Below are 17,500 nucleotides of genomic sequence, written 5' to 3'. Positions count from 1 at the left end.
AAGAGAACTCTAACTCAAGACAGTAAGTATGCACATACTCAGTCGCTTTTATAAGTGCGTTCACACACAATTGGGCGTGGGCTTCATTATATCCTCCTGTCAATGAAGTGAAACGCAATCCGAGAGGAACGAGGCTGTTGCCACGTAAACGCCTTTGCAGTCATCGTGGAGAGAGAGAGAGAGAGAGAGAGAGAGAGAGAGAGAGAGAGAGAGAGAGAGATTCAGATGTGAGTCAAGGGGCGTAAACATTAAAAGAATACAATGTTATCTTTTTAATGAGAGAGAGAGAGAGAGAGAGAGAGAGAGAGAGAGAGAGAGAGAGAGAGAGAGAGAGAGAGAGAGACGCAAGTCTAAAGGCGTAAACCCTGAAGAATACAATGTTATCTTTTTAATGAGAGAGAGAGAGAGAGAGAGAGAGAGAGAGAGAGAGAGAGAGAGAGAGAGAGAGAGAGAGAGAGAGAGAGAGAGGGGGGGTTCAGATGTAGATCAAAAGCCGTAAACGCTAATAAGGAGTAAAAAGTTATCTTTTTAATTATTTTCCCCTTTTCAATAAGTTCACTTCGCGCTTCTTGAACTAGTTATAACGATCAAAATTGACTTTTAAGGTAGTGTCATTTTATTATTCAAAAGGGAAAACGTCTGTAAAATTTAATTTTGGTTTCCAATAAAGGTTTGTCTATATTCGATAATCGAATTATTCAGTGAATTTATGGTGGCATAGTGGTGCAAATAAATTTGCTAATATAATCAATACTTAGCAACTCGCAGAGAAACATTTCCACTACGTAGCTTGGCTTCTGTAATTTGATAGTTCAAACACAAGCAATCTGTATAAGCAACTAGACAATAGGAAATGCTTGGACGAGGGTGAAAGGAATGTAGTAACTTTTATCTATAGTGTATTATAATCTTTAAAAATTATTAAAAATTGTTAAAATTATTAACATTACTGAAAATACGATTATTATAAGAATAAAAATGTGATTATTATAAAATTGTTAAAAAATTATTAAAGATATGATTATTAAAATTAATATTACTATTAAAGTTATTACTAACATTATTAAAATTACTATTATTGAAAATTGTTAAATTATAATTATAATTACTTAAATTATTAAAATTATTGCTACTAAATTTAAAATTTAAAAAATCATAATTACGATTGAAATTAATAACATTATTGAAATTATCAAACGAATTATTATCATTAGAATTAAAATTTTTATTAGAATTATACAATTATTAAAATTATGATAATTCAAATTATTGAAATGATCAACTACGTATAAGAATAGATAATCTCCCTTACTACTGTATGTTTTCCACTTTTCATACGTGATGAACAGTCTTTGGTATCCCCACTCTTCAATTGATAATAGAGTCTTTGTTCCTTAAAGATGCCACATAACCTGTTCAAAGTTAACTCATGGATTGCTGTATTGCATGGTTCACTTGTGGTCTTCCTGTCCCTCTTACCTCTGCATAGAATGTTTCTTCCAATTCCTTTTTCTATATGTGATAATTTCTCCCTTGCCCTAAAAATTCGAAATCAAACTATTGTTCTCTAGTCTTGGGCAATGCCATAGCCTCTGTACCATGGTCTTCCACTGTCTTGGGTTAGAGTTCTCTTGCTTGAGGGTACACTATTCTATCTTATTTTGCTTCCTCTTGTTTTGATAAAGTTTTTATAGTTTATATAGGAAATTTTTATTTTAACGTTACTGTTCTTAAAATACTTAATTTTTTCCTTGTTTCCTTTCCTCACTGGGCTATTTACCCTGTTGGAGTCCCTGGGCATATAGCATCCTGGTTTTTCAACTCGGGTTTTAGCTTAGCAAGTAATAATAATAATAATAATAATAATGATAATAAAAGGATCTTTACTAATGACATGAAACTTTTCCCTCACAAACAAACCATTCTTTCTGTCACATTCTCTACAAAATGACCAGGTTAATAACAACATATTACTGTTTTTTTATTTTATTTCTTAACTAATAGCTGCATCCATTAGTTTATGAACTAGTAAAGTTGTAGAAATAATGTGCACAAAATTATCATATGTGCAATATCAGAGGACTGTTTGCTAATATAGGATTGTGTCATGTTAAAAACTAAAGTTTATTATACAAGTACTTTCTTAATGCAGTACCAGTATTAACCATTCAATTACTACCACTTGTGACTTCGCATGACATGTTAATTTTTTATTTTGATTTTTAGATGGTTTTATTTTGGGCGAAACTTCAAAATAAAATATATTTGAAATAAAAACTTTCAACTACATCCTATGTTATGGTATTGACTGCCTTAGATTTTATGTATGGTGATTCATGGTACCGTACTGGAAAAGATTTACAAAATTCCATGGGCAAAAATTTGAAACTATTATCGTTTATATAGTACAGTTGAGCACGAGATGATTGTATCTTTACAGTGTTTTGTAAGAATTGAAGTTTATTACTTCTATTGATAATAGCAATAGTAATAAAAGGGTAAATCATATTTCGTAAATCGTGAAATTGGCTTCATTATATTGCATTTTAGACCAAGATAAACAACTTTTCCCCAAAAAAGTAAATCGATCTGACAATAAAAATATATAACTGTCCTAACCAGCTACATACACTTCGTTAAAATAAATGAAAGGGTTAAACGAAATTCTTTACAAAATTATTCATTGAATGTTTGAACAAGTTGCAACTAACCCAAACCTTATGAGGGTGGGGATTAATAGCGGAAATAGGAATATGACCATCAAGGAATGGAATTGGGTGTAAAAAGTTGATGCTTTTTCTAACGTCGTAGGATACTCAAAGATATCGTGGAAGACCATTTGTGAAATGTTGGGGAAAAAGTCTTGGAAATATGCGAGAAGTGTTGTATTGTATTTGTAAAGAGATTGTTTAGTCTTTAAAAAGTGTCATTTACCTATTGACCTTGAATTTCGCGTAGTATTTACACCCTTATTGTCTATATAGATGCCATTTTGGGTCATTGACATTTTGAAAATAATTTGGGAATACGGAAAGTCAAGAGAAATTTAGCAAGTAATGGACCTTTTTTTTTTGCGACCCCGCATATAAATAGTAATATGGAAATAAATGTCTGACCCTTACTTGGTATGTATTAACCTTGTCCCCTAAACTGACCTACAAAGCAAAGGCCATATTGCTTACCACAGAACAAGTGAAATATAGAAGTGCATCATAACCTAATCCTACCTTGTTGTAAGATGTATCATTTCTAAAACCTTCAATAAACCTCCTTTTCACTTACCTTGTTCAGAATTAAAAGTTGTACTGTAGATATAGCCATGGGATCCCCAAGAAATTTAATGACGTGGGGAAAATTTGACACATCACACTTCGGAGCTAAAAGTAAGAGCTGGTTTTCACCGAAACCTTGCAACCTGTGCCCTCGAAAAATTGACTGACCTTGTATTGAACAAATCACCTCTGTAAACTGAACCAGGGCTTTTCTAATCACCTAAATTCGCAAGTTCTTTTCCACAACTTTGTAGAAAAAAAAAATATGGTAAGGCATTCTTACTCTCAATGGTGGCAAAGACGTTTCATATCTCGTTGGAACTTTTAAAATATCTGACTAACTACATAAAATGAAAAACATTTTAGTAATGATTAATTTCTGATAGATTTTGTATTTTGGCTGAGTACAGTACTACATTTATCTCATCATTGTATTCATCTGTATAGTTCAGTACTGAGCAGCGAGTCAAAATCATCAATCAAGTTTTAGTACTACATGTACAGGGTACTATCATCTCTGGTGAGTGTTCTGATTTAAATTTTTCTTTATTACTTTACTTACTTTAAGGGCTGCTTTTCTGGTGTTATACAGCAGGGGAAGCCCACTCTCTACAGGACCTCCAAAGTAATTTTATCATGTTTGAAAGCATTCAACATTTTACACTGCATATTGTTTGTTTATTGTCAAATCCACATTATCGAAGCACTTTGAGAACAAGAAAGTCTTCAGTTTCCTCTTGAAAGCCTTAATATCTTAACTCTTTTGAATGTTTAGTGGGAGCCCATCGTATTGTCTCAGGGCCGCATATTTAAAGGCTCTAGAGTCTAGAGCCTACAGTAGACATATCCTAGGTTTTGAATAATTTGAAACCATCTGTAACTATTCTCTTGTCAACACTATTTGTTGGCTGTACGTACAATATGTAGCGATTCTCTTATATATTTCGGACGTGCGGTTCTGATAACTTGATGGGTAATTGTACATATTTTAAACTCAATTCTTGCTTTAATAAGCAGCCAATGTAAATTTGTACTGTATAGGAGTGATCCTTTCTTGGGGTGGGACACCTTTTATCAGTCTTGCTCCTTTACTTTTTATAATTTCTTAAATTGCACTTTTGGTAAATTGTAGATGTAGTTACAGTAGTCAATCCTGGTAATAACAGTTGATCACAAGTTTCTTTACTTGTGTCTGCAGTAAAAGTAAATTTTATTTTAAAACTGTTTGAATGTAGAAAGGAGTTATAAGAGTGAATATAAAGTTTATAAAAACTTAAATTTATAAATATAAACATGAAAATATACTGTAGAGTAATGTATCCACCTCTCTGTATTTACCTATCCAGGAAGGGGACTGGAACGTAACAACTGCAATTGCCAAGGTTTTACAGGGATATAAAATTATGTGGATCAGATCTAACATGTTAATGATTGGATGCTGTAAAAAAAACATTACGAATCCAAAGAACACATAACTACTGAGTGAGCATCATTTGTCCAAGATTGAATTGATATACAGTAAAATTATGCCGGATTTATATATATTTTTAATCGATATTCTTTCATTCTAGATATATCATGAGCTGTCTTCGTTCAGTATATTTGTTTTAAAATTTTAGCATTTAACCATCAGAGTTTTAATAGAAAGCAGCATTGAAGGTGCTCAACAGAATTAAAATTACAGTAATGTAGCTTACAAAAGGAAGGGAAAATATACAATAGTAGAAATATAACAATTTTATTATCTAAGCAAATTATGACTTTTAATTTGCCTAATTCAAAGTATGAAAGAAGAAGTGGCAGTATATTGATTTATTCTTTTTAATTATTATTAAAGAAATACCAAGCTAACAATAATTCAATCTTGAAGTGATACTAGTATCAATATTTTAACAAACAAAAAAACATACTGTATACCCAATTTATTTTGTTTTTTTACAAAAAAGAGAAAAAAAAAATAATAATACAACTTTGTGAAAATCCACAGCTCAAAACAATTTCAAACCTTTTCGCTTTGCTTTGTCATTTTTCCTTATTTTCTTCTTGATGAATGCTTTTCTGACTTTCCTCTGACTTAACCACTTAGGCAAACCACCATTTTTGTCTCTCAAACATTCAATACCTCCTCTGTAAACTCTCAACTTCTTTTTTGGCCTGTGTCCTTTGGGTTCAGTGTCTCCCTCCATCTTGACTTCATCCTTTACATCTCCTTCAGCATTTTCACCCGAGGTCTCTGCTTCTTCGTTTACCATTTCATCTTTATTATCCCTTTCCCTTTGATATTTTGGTATCCAAACCACTGTAAAAACAAAATGTCATTAAACTTTTATCAGCATATATCTTGTGGCTACAATGAAATGTCAATGAGTGGGTTATTTTCTGTAAAGTACAAAACAGTATATGTACAACATAATTAGTATACAACATATCTGTTCATGACCTTATGAGAAAAGCAGTGCTGTGCATTAGATACTTATATTATGACCTTGCCAATCCTGCTTAAATAGGAGAAATATTCAACGGATTAACCAAATAGTGTTAGTTTAGGACATCAAGTTTCACACCATAAGGTACTTTGGGATCTTTATAGCAATTCAAAATTTGTATGTAGCAAATTACTCACTGGACATAAAGTAGTCATTTTTGTAATATTTATCTTTCATTGGCTGTTGTAAATTTCATTTTTCTATGCTATAAACCTGGTTATTGCATCATTTTCACATTAAATACACAGTACTGTACTTTTATTTTATTGTTATACTGAATGTTAAAAAATGGAAAAAACAACGGAGATGTCTTTTTTATGAATAACGCTATTGGAAACAGGATAATGCCACTGCCATCTCAGAATGTTTAGTGATAATTCAACTATTCTAACCCTCCTTAAACACCACTAACAATAATACTCTACCAAACATATCAACAAATTAATGAAAAATCTAAGGTATGTTTTAAGAAGTCAATAAGATTTACAGACTACTGTATTGGTATGTTGTACAAGTACTCTTGTATATAGTAATACTAACCAGTCTATTGGCTGTATTTCACTAAAACTCCTTGAAAGTTGTAAGAGTTGTGAGCACATATAAGGTACTGATAGTAACACTTATCACACATCTTGTATGTGTTCTGCAGGTTAGAAATCATTTTGTTTAACCTTCATCAGTTGAAGGGAGGTATGAATCCAGATTTGTCTGTATATACTGTAGTATAAAGAAGTAAACTTCAGTTTCCATAACATCCAGCAGAATGAATTTAAATTCAAATTGGTACAATTGTAGTCAATAATGAATACACTTACATGAAGAAATACTATTTGTTTCTGTTACACTTGCCATGTGATAACTTCTACATTGTCCAAGAGAACTCAGTCAAGTTTGAATTAATCATAAGTCGTCATAAATAAATATACAGTACAAGAAGGAAGGCCATAAATCTGTCAGTATCTTAACAAGCTAACCTTGTCATTAGGCAAGCTTGGTACCAGGGAGATCATCAAATACTGTATATGCAAGGTGTATGTTACCAACATACAGTACTTATGTTCTGAGTAAATTTACAAAATATACAGACTGTGGTAAATATTTCCATGTTTCATGCCATGATAAAAAAAAAAAAAAAAGTGGCAAGTAATTGGTCAATAAAACAAAGCAAAATACTTACACGTCGTAATATCCTGCAAGTCGTTATCCTGTGCTTTCTCTACAATCTTTCGGAGATGATCATCTGCTTTCTTTTTGTAACGCTCACGCAACTTCTGACGGAGCTTCTTTCCTCTTCTACTTTTAATACTTCTGGCCATTTTCTATTTCTGTTAAAGGAAAATTTTTTCAAACTTAAACAACTTCCATTTAATAAATAAATAAATACATACATACATACATACATATACCAAGGCACTTCCCCCAATTTTGGGGGGGGGGGGTCGCTGACATCAAACAAATGAAAAAGAAAAGGGGACCTCTCCTTTCCACGTTCCTCCCAGCCTGACAAGGGACTCAGCCAAGTTTGGCTGGTACTGCTAGGAGTGCCACAGCCCACCCTCCCACATTATCCACCACAGATGAAGCTTCATAATGCTGAATCCCCTACTGCTGCTGCCTCTGCGGTCTTCCAAGGCACCGGAGGAAGCAGCAGAGCCTACTGGAACTGCGTCACAATCGCTCGCCAATCATTCCTATTTCTAGCACGCTCTCTCACATCTATCCTCCTATCACCCAGAGCTTCCTTCACTCCATCCATCCACCCAAACCTTGGCCTTCCTCTTGTACTTCTCCCATCAACTCTTGCATTCATCACCTTCTTTAGCAGACATCCATTTTCCATTCTCTCAACATGGCCAAACCACCTCAACACATTCATATCCACTCTAGCTGCTAACTCATTTCTTACACCCGTTCTCACCCTCACTACTTCGTTCCTAACCCTATCTACTCGAGATACACCAGCCATACTCCTTAGACATTTCATCTCAAACACATTCAATTTCTGTCTCTCTGTCACTTTCATTCCCCACAACTCCGATCCATACATCACAGTTGGTACAATCACTTTCTCATACAGAACTCTCTTTTCATTCATGCCCAACCCTCTATTTTTTACTACTCCCTTAACTGCCCCCAACACTTAGCATCCTTCATTCACTCTCTGACATACATCTGCTTCCACTCCACCATTTGCTGCAACAACAGACCCCAAGTACTTAAACTGATCCACCTCCTCAAGTAACTCTCCATTCAACATGACATTCAACCTCACACCACCCTCCCTTCTCGTATATCTCATAACCTTACTCTTATCCACATTAACTCTCAACTTCCTTCTCTTACACACCCTTCCAAATTCTCTCACTAATCGGCCAAGCTTCTCTTCCGCGTCTGCAACCAGTACAGTATCATCCGCAAACAACAACTGATTCATGGTCATTCTCGTCTACCAGTTTCAATCCTCATCCAAGCACTCGAGCATTCACCTCTCTCACCACTCCATCAACATACAAGTTAAACAACCACGGCGACATCACACATCCCTGTCTTAGCCCCACTCAGCGGAAACCAATCGCTCACTTCATTTCCTATCCTAACACATGCTTTACAGTACTACCTTTGTAGAAACTTTTCACTGCTTGCAACAACCTTCCACCAACTCCATATAACCTCATCACATTCCACATTGCTTCCCTATCAACTCTATCATATGCTTTCTCCAGATCCATAAACGCAACATACACCTCCTTACCTTTTGCTAAATATTTCTCACATATCTGCCTAACTGTAAAAATCTGATTCATACAACCTCTATCTCTTCTAAAACCACCCTGTACTTCTAAGATTGCATTCTCTGTTTTATCCTTGATCCTATTAATCAGTACTCTACCATACACTTTTCCCACCACACTCAACAAACTAATACCCCTGGAATTACAACACTCATGCACATCTCCCTTACCCTTATATAGTGGTACAATACACGCACAAACCCAATCTACTGGTACCATTGACAACACAAAACACATATTAAACAATCTCACCAACCATTCAAGTACAGTCACACCCCCTTCCTTCAACATCTCAGTTCTCACACCATCCATACCAGATGCTTTTCCTACTCTCGTTTCATCTAGTGCTCTCCTCACTTCCTCTCTTGTAATCTCTCTCTCATTCTCATCTCCCATCACCAGCACCTCAACACCTGCAACAGCAATTATATCTGCCTCCCTGTTATCCTCAACATTCAGTAAACTTTCAAAATATTCCGCCCACCTTTTCCTTTTAACAACCTTCCATTTCCATCTTTCACTGTCTCTTCAATTCTTGAACCAGCCTTCCTTACTCTATTCACTTCTTTCCAATCCCTGACCCCACCTCAGGTCAGCTGCCCTCTTTGCCTCCCTTACCTTGCTCTTTACTTCCACATTTTTCTCTCTATATCTTTCATACTTCTCTACACTATTACTCTGCAGCCATTCTTCAAAAGCCCTCTTTTTCTCTTCCACTTTTACCTTCACTCCTTCATTCCACCATTCACTGCTCTTCCTCATGCTGCCTCCAACAAACTTCTTGCCACACACATCACTTGCAATCCCAACAAAATTTTCTTTTACTAACTTCCATTCCACTCCTCCTCTAAATTACCCGTTTCTCATACTTTCACTTCGTCATATGCCATTTTCAACCTTTCTTGATATTTACTTTTTACCCCCGGTTTTATTAGCTCTTCAACCCTCACTAGCTCCCTTTTACATCCACCTACTCTATTCCCCCAATCTTTTGCTACAACTAATTTTCCTTCCACCAAAAAATTATCAGCCATACCGTTAGCCATACCCCTAAACACGTGTACATCTTTCAATCTTCCAAACATTCTTTTAGTTATCAACACATAATCCATACCACTCTTCCATTTGCCACTCTTACCCATGTATACTTATTTTTATCTTTCTTTTTGAAAAAGCTTGAACTTATCACCATCTCTTGCTCGATACATATATCTACCAGTCTCTCACCACTCTCATTTTCACCTGGTACGCCATACTTCCCAATGACACCTTCTACCTCTCCAGGGCTCACTCTAGCATTTAAGTCACCCATGACAACTACATAATTCCTTCTACACACCTAGATAATTCATTCCAGAACTCACTCCGCTCTTCTTCACTTTTCTCACAACCTGGCCCATACGCACTGACAAAGGCCACCATTCCCTACACAACCTAACCCTTACCCACATTAACCTAGAAGATATCTCCTTCCATTCCACTACTTTACCTGTCATCCATTCACTCAGCAATAAAGCTACACCTTCTCTTGCTCTTCCCTTTCAATCCCAGACACTCTACCAGACATTTCACCAAACATCACTTCACCTTTCCCTTTTATCTTTGTCTCACACAAAGCCAATATATCCATATATTGAAAAATACAAGGTACCTTCTTACATGTTAATTGTTCTTAAAACTTAAAAAATACTATATTACACTTGACTTGACTCGTTATATTTTCAAGTTGCAGAATTTTGTAATACCATTCTTACTGTTTGTATTTATGATATATCCAGAAAAAAAATATGCATACTGTAAATCTAAAATTATATTTTTTTCATTATTGCTAAAAATCTTAAAACAAGAATAAGGCCAAGTGCATTATATTCCACTTATTGCCCAAGTCATAAGTATTTACCATTGAAAGAAAACAGAAATTACATCATAATTTTGTAAAATTATAAATCAAATATACTGTATTCAGATTAGGTTTGACTTTATTTACATGCAGTTCAGTATTGATATTGTGCTAAATACAAGATCTGTAATGTTTTACACAGGTTATATCGCACGAACCCTTTCCTTGCCAAGATATAACCCAGTGTCTCAGGGTAGGTTTAGATTATGATACTCCGTTATATCTAACTTCTTTTATGTTTGGCCCACTCTAAAACCCCATTTTGCATTGTGGTTTCTACTTCTTGCTGTAAAAGGGGGATTACTTTTGTCTATGAAACTTACATAATTATTTAAAATGGTTATATTCTTTCAAAACACGCTGATAAATAATTATTTAAAATGGTCATATTCTTTCAAAACACACTGATACATAGATAAATGTTACTTTAAAGTCCCAAATCTAGCATTGGTCCAAACTGTAAACTGGTACTATCACAGCTTACGTCTAGACTAAATTTGTCCATAAAAGTTTTTGATAATATTACTGTCCATTTTATATCTTAAGTGGAAATTGCATTTTTTTTCTTTATTAATAAATCAAATTTACACGAATACGAAAAACACTGTAATTGTGGGAAATTAAAGATTACTGAAGTATTTGTAGATTTACAATTAGCCACAAGGATTTTTTCTAACTTCCAATGAAATTTGTGTAATGTATGCAATATTTAGTCACGGGTGTTGCAATGAAATCTAAATTCTTACATAATGGGCTCCTAATTGTATTATCTTTTTTAGCAGTGCATGGTGCATAAAGAAACAAGATCATATTTTGCTTTTATAAGTAGAGTTTGTTCCGACACAGATACAAACCTTCGCTATTTATAATAGGGTATTACTTTCGGCGCAGCTGAAAGAAATACCCTATTATAAATAGCTCCAGGTTTGTGTCAGGAAAAATACAAATTATTTCCAAATTTGTTATTTTGGAACAGGGATAGTCCTAAAATCTAATTATCTTTTTGTTTTAAACTCATCCAATCCAGTCTATCTTCAGTTGATAATTTTGATCTGTGTAAATTCTATGTTAAATTTAATGACTCTGAGCCTTGGTGTATTAGTTTTTTATTTTACTACATAAGAGCATAATATTAGAAGATTGGAACAGACAATCAAATATATCTCTTCAAACACACTTTTGAAACCCATAACCTATACTTGGAAAATAATAAACTAGATCGTTTAATTAAAAACTCACAATTCCAGTAGCTCCTGACATTGATTTTCCCTTTTCTATACCATGAGAGCCTGGTCACCTTTTGATATTGCCTTCCAAGTGACCGATCAGAGCTGTTTTCACTGCCAGGCGACTTTTTTTATTGCCAATAGCCTACCTTTACTTCAGGAGATGCTACCTTCTGTACTTTGCAACTAAATGTTTCTTGGTTGGGAAGTAACTCACTATTGGACTCATGCCAAATATAAGGGCATATCCTTTTTGGAGAAAATAGGAGTTGCTACTCGTGCATTTATAGGTGCTTTGAACAATTTTTATTTCAATACTTGTTGGAAACCTGTATTTTTAAAGTTTTAAGAACAATTAACATGCAAGAAGGTACACCTGAAAAGCCATATTGTATTTTTCAAGGGAAGCCAACAGAGGGATACAACTTATCTTGAGGTATGGTATCAATACTGAGTCCTCCAAAGGTAAGGACAGGCTTCTTAGTTTACAGTGTATGTCTGTTTATTTGGTTTTTAAAATGTTATTTTGATAATAAAATAAATTTTTGAATATACTTACCCGGTGATTATATAGCTGCAACTCTGTTGCCCGACAGACAACTCTACGGTAAAACTCGCCAGCGATCGCTACACAGGTTGCGGGTGTGCCCAACAGCGCCATCTGTCGTCCAGATACCCAGTACTCAATGTAAACAAAGACTCAATTTTCTCCTCGTCCCACTGCGTCTCTATTGGGGAGGAAGGGAGGGTCCTTTAATTTATAATCACCGGGTAAGTATATTCAAAAATTTATTTTATCAAAATAACATTTTTCAATATTTAACTTAGCCGGTGATTATATAGCTGATTCACACCCAGGGGGGTGGGTAGAGACCAGCAATATATGTTTACACTTATGAGCTAAGAGTTTTTATTTCATTTTAGAAGTTATCAAAATAACAAAAACAAAATAAATAGGTACCTGGTAAGGAAGTCGACTTGAACAATTACTCTGCCTTTTAAGTACGTCTTCCTTACGGAGCCTCGCGATCCTCTTAGGATGCTGATCGACCCCTAGGATCTGAAGTATCAAGGGTTGCAACCCATACAACAGGACCTCATCAAAACCCCTAATCTAGGCGCTCTCAAGAAATGACTTTGACCACCCGCCAAATCAACCAGGATGCGAAAGGCTTCTTAGCCTTCCGGACAACCCAAAAAACAACAATAAAACATTTCAAGAGAAAGATTAAAAGGGTATGGAATTAGGGAATTGTAGTGGTTGAGCCCTCACCCACTACTGCACTCGCTGCTACAAATGGTCCCAGTGTGTAGCAGTCCTCGTAAAGGGACTGGACATCCTTTAGATAAAAAGACGCAAACACTGACTTGCTTCTCCAATAGGTTGCGTCCATTATACTTCGCAGAGATCTATTTTGCTTAAAGGCCACGGAAGTTGCGACAGCTCTAACTTCGTGTGTCCTTACCTTCAGCAATGCTTGGTCTTCCTCACTCAGGTGGGAATGAGCTTCTCGTATTAACAGTCTGATAAAATAGGATAAAGCATTCTTTGACATAGGCAAAGATGATTTCTTAACTGAACACCATAAAGCTTCAGATAGGCCTCGTAAAGGTTTAGTTCGTTTTAAATAGAACTTAAGAGCTCTCACAGGGCATAAGACTCTTTCTAGTTCATTGCCTACCATATTCGATAAGCTGGGAATATCGAACGATTTCGGCCAAGGTCGAGAAGGCAGCTCATTTTTGAACATGTAGCTTTTTCTGACGAAAATCCGATGTTCTTGCTGAAGGCACGAATCTCACTGACTCTTTTAGCTGTGGCTAAAGTATACCAGGAAAAGTGTCTTTAAGGTGAGATCTTTCAGGGAGGCTGATTGTAGCGGCTCAAACCTGTCTGACATGAGGAAACTTAGTACCACGTCTAAATTCCAACCAGGTGTAACCAAACGACGCTCCTTCGTGGTCTCAAAAGAAAGGAGGTCCTGTAGATCTTTATTGTTGGAAAGATCTAAGCCTCTATGCCGGAAGACCGATGCCAACATGCTTCTGTAGCCCTTGATAGTGGGAGCTGAAAGTGATCGTTCTTTTCTCAGGTATAAGAGAAAATCAGCTATTTGAGATACAGAGGTACTGGTCGAGGATACAGATACTGACTTGCACCAGTTTCGGAAGACTTCCCACTTCGATTGGTAGACTCTAAGGGTGGATGTTGTCCTTGCTCTAGCAATCGCACTGGCTGCCTCCTTCGAAAAGCCTCTAGCTCTCGAGAGTCTTTCGATAGTCTGAAGGCAGTCAGACGAAGAGCGTGGAGGCTTTGGTGTACCTTCTTTACATGTGGCTGACGTAGAAGGTCCACCCTTAGAGGAAGACTTCTGGGAACGTCTACTAGCCATCGAAGTACCTCGGTGAACCATTCTCTCGCGGGCCAGAGGGGAGCAACTAGCGTCAACCTTGTCCCTTCGTGAGAGGCGAACTTCTGCAGTACCTTGTTGACAATCTTGAACGGTGGGAATGCGTATAGATCTAGATGCGACCAATCTAGGAGAAAGGCATCTACAGTGAACCCTCGCTACTTCGCGGTTCGACCATCGCGGATTCACCACTTCGCGGATTTTTTTCATAACCCATGTCTATACATATATTGCGGATTTTCCGGAAATATCGAAAATACCGCGATGTGACCGATGGTGCGAGATTGGAGAAAGTAAGGAAAATTGAATCATGATTGATTTTCAATATAAATGAAACTTTGAGGAGCAACAAAGATATTTGTTAGAGAGATAGAGAGAGGTAAGGAATGGGAGGTAGTGAAAAGTAGCCCACAGAGAGAGAGAGAGAGAGAGAGAGAGGGTAGAGAGAGAGAGAGAGAGAGAGAGATAGGTAGAGAGAGAGCGAGAGAGAGATAGAGGGGGGTTTTAAATGTAATAAACAAAAAAATTTGATAGGTTATAACACATTGGTGCTTATGTAATATCAACTGTATACTGTAGACGGTTTGAATAAGTTAAGAAATGGTATAAATGATACTTTGTTAGTGTATTCGTACACACTCAAGAGCGGCAGCTAGATGACAGCTGATCTAATCACAGCCAAAAGTAAAAAAAAAAAAAGTCAACAATACTCGATTTTTAAAACACACCCGAAATTTAAAAACAAAAGTACACGCTTTCTTAATGTGCAATTAACTATTTAAAGAGTGGCAATTTTCTAGAATAAAATGATATTTCCCAAAAAATAGTGGTTTGCTGATGAAATCGGATGCCCTATTTTTGGCTATGATTGAAATGGATGTAGACTCGGCCTAATTATTTCATTTCGTATTTAATTGACACTAAGAAAACTAATTTTAGTTTCTTCATCTAAATGTAAGTATTGTATAACACGAAGAGAGAGAGAGAGAGAGAGAGAGAGAATGAATCAGCTGTTGTAATCAAATGGCGTGTTTTTGTTTCGTGAGAATTTCATCGCCACGACTTTAACAACAACATACTGTACTGAACTTTACAGTATTATACAGACTACTGTAATATGATAAAGTAAAATATTTGTAATCTATTTTATATGAAATGGGGCTATTTTTGTTTTGTTTAAAATTTACATTTACGTATGTAAAACATATCTCTCTCTCTCTCTCTCTCTCTCTCTCTCTCTCTCTCTCTCTCTCTCTCGTAGATTGTTTTCCTGCTTTGCTACGTATGTATGATTTTATATAGATACTGTAAATAATATTTGTAATAACATATTTTATAAAAGCTTTTACTGTAATATCATTATTTATCACTTTCATCATGCGGGTTAAATTCCTTAGTTTGTTTACTGAGCGTACTTTATGACGCCGTCGTTTCAGGCGGCGTCATAAAGAAAAAAAATTTCATTTGGAAGTCCTAAGAAAAATTAAGTAAAACATTAGTAATAACCAAATCAACATACTGTACTGAATAACCAATATAATTGATGCAAAAACTAACCTATAAACAGATGTGTAAATGCGTTTGTTTCTTCATTAGGATCAGAGATAAACGTAAACAAAACATTGGTTGCCATTTTTTATCGTGCTTTTTGGCGTGTTTAGGAAACGCATGATATAAAGTCACCTTTAATATTTGTGCCTGTTTTAGTTTAGGGTACTGTATTACATGCATTAAGTGTTCTGTACATTAAAGGGTAGTTTGTTAACAGTACTACGTACAAGGGAAGGTTTTAAAAGTCTGAATATACATGTTAAATAAATAGGTAAATATGGTGTTACTACTTCGCGGATTTTCACCTATCGCGGCCGCGTCTGGAACCTATCTACCGCGATAAACGAGGGTTCACTGTATATGTATTGCTGCTGGGTCCGGGATTGGTGAGCAATATATTGGGAGCCTCTTGGTCATCGAGGTTGCAAAGAGATCTAGGGTTGGTTGGCCCCAAGTGGCCCAAAGTCTCTTGCATACATCCTTGTGGAGGGTCCATTCTGTTGGAATTACTTGCCCCTTCCGACTGAGACAATCTGCCATGACATTCAAGTTGCCTTGGATGAACCTCGTTACTAGTGATATGTTTTGACCTTTTGACCAGATGAGCAGGTCCCTTGCGATCTCGTACAACGTCAGTGAGTGGGTCCCTCCTTGCTTGGAGATGTACGCCAAGGCAGTGGTGTTGTCCGAGTTCACTTCCACCACTTTGCCTTGAAGGAGAGACCTGAAGCTTTTCAAGGCCAGATGTACTGCCAGTAGCTCCTTGCAGTTGATATGCATTATCCTTTGACTCGAGTTCCATAGTCCCGAACATTCCCGACCGTCTAATGTCGCGCCCCAGCCTACGTCCGATGCGTCCGAGAAGAGAACGTGGTTGGGAGTCTGAACAGCCAGGGGAAGACCCTCTCTTAGGCTGATACTGTCCTTCCAAGTCAGGCAAGACTTCATCTTCTCGGAAATGGGGATCGAGACCGCTTCTAGCGTCTTGTCCTTTTTCCAGTGAAATGCTAGGTGGTATTGAAGAGGACGGAGGTGTAGTCTTCCTAATGACACAAACTGTTCCAGGGATGATAGCGTCCCTATCAGACTCATCCACTTCCTGACTGAACATCGTTCCTTCTTCAGCATGTTCTGGATGCATAACTGGGCTTGGCTTGTTCTGGGGGCCGACGGAAAAGCCCGAAAAGCTAGACTGTGAATCTCCATCCCTAAATACACATTAGTTTGGGATGGGACCAGTTGTGACTTTTCCATATTGACAAGAAGACCCAATTTCTTGGTCAGATCTAGAGTCCACTTTAGATCCTTCAGACAGCGACGACTGGAAGAAGCTCTGAGAAGCCAGTCGTCCAAATAGAGGGAGGCTCGGATGTCCGCTAAATGAAGGAATTTGGCTACATTCCTCATCAGCCTCGTAAACACAAGAGGAGCTGTGCTTAGGCCAAAGCACAAGGCTTGAAACTGGTAGACAACCTTTTCGAAAACGAATCTCAGAAAAGGTTGGGAGTCCGGGTGGATGGGGACGTGGAAGTAGGTGTCCCTTAGGTCTAAAGAGACCATCCAGTCTTCCCTTCTGACCGCTGCTAAGACTGACTTTGTGGTCTCCATGGAGAACGTCTGCTTTGTGACAAAGACATTCAGAGCACTGACGTCTAGCACCGGCCTCCACCCTCCTGTCTTCTTTGACACCAAGAAGAGTCGGTTGTAGAATCCCGGAGATTGAAGGTCCGAGACTTTGACCACCGCTCCCTTCTCTAGTAAAAGAGACACTTCCCGTTTCAAGGCTTGTCTCTTGTCTTCCTCTCTGTACCTGGGAGAGAGATCGATGGGAGACGTTGCTAGAGGGGGTTTCCGTACAAAAG

General features: G+C 36.8%; 1 protein-coding gene across 1 annotated transcript in view; it reads right to left on the bottom strand.

Moving 5' to 3' along the window:
- Window positions 1–5,159: 5,159 nt before the first annotated feature.
- The window catches only part of LOC137640251 (protein LLP-like), a 14,473-nt gene continuing 2,132 nt past the window's right edge, over window positions 5,160–17,500 (bottom strand). Inside the window, exons 2-3 of the mRNA XM_068372827.1 lie at window positions 6,936–7,083; window positions 5,160–5,571 (exon numbers count right to left, since the gene is read on the bottom strand). Of these exons, the coding sequence (XP_068228928.1) occupies window positions 5,261–5,571; window positions 6,936–7,074 (450 nt within the window). The 5' untranslated portion in view covers window positions 7,075–7,083 and the 3' untranslated portion in view covers window positions 5,160–5,260. The remainder of the gene's footprint in view (window positions 5,572–6,935; window positions 7,084–17,500) is intronic.

This window comes from Palaemon carinicauda, chromosome 4 (assembly GCF_036898095.1).
Source record: "Palaemon carinicauda isolate YSFRI2023 chromosome 4, ASM3689809v2, whole genome shotgun sequence".
Lineage (NCBI taxonomy): Eukaryota > Metazoa > Arthropoda > Malacostraca > Decapoda > Palaemonidae > Palaemon > Palaemon carinicauda.
Note: the sequence above shows the minus strand (reverse complement) of the source record. Positions and strands in the feature narration are given on the sequence as shown.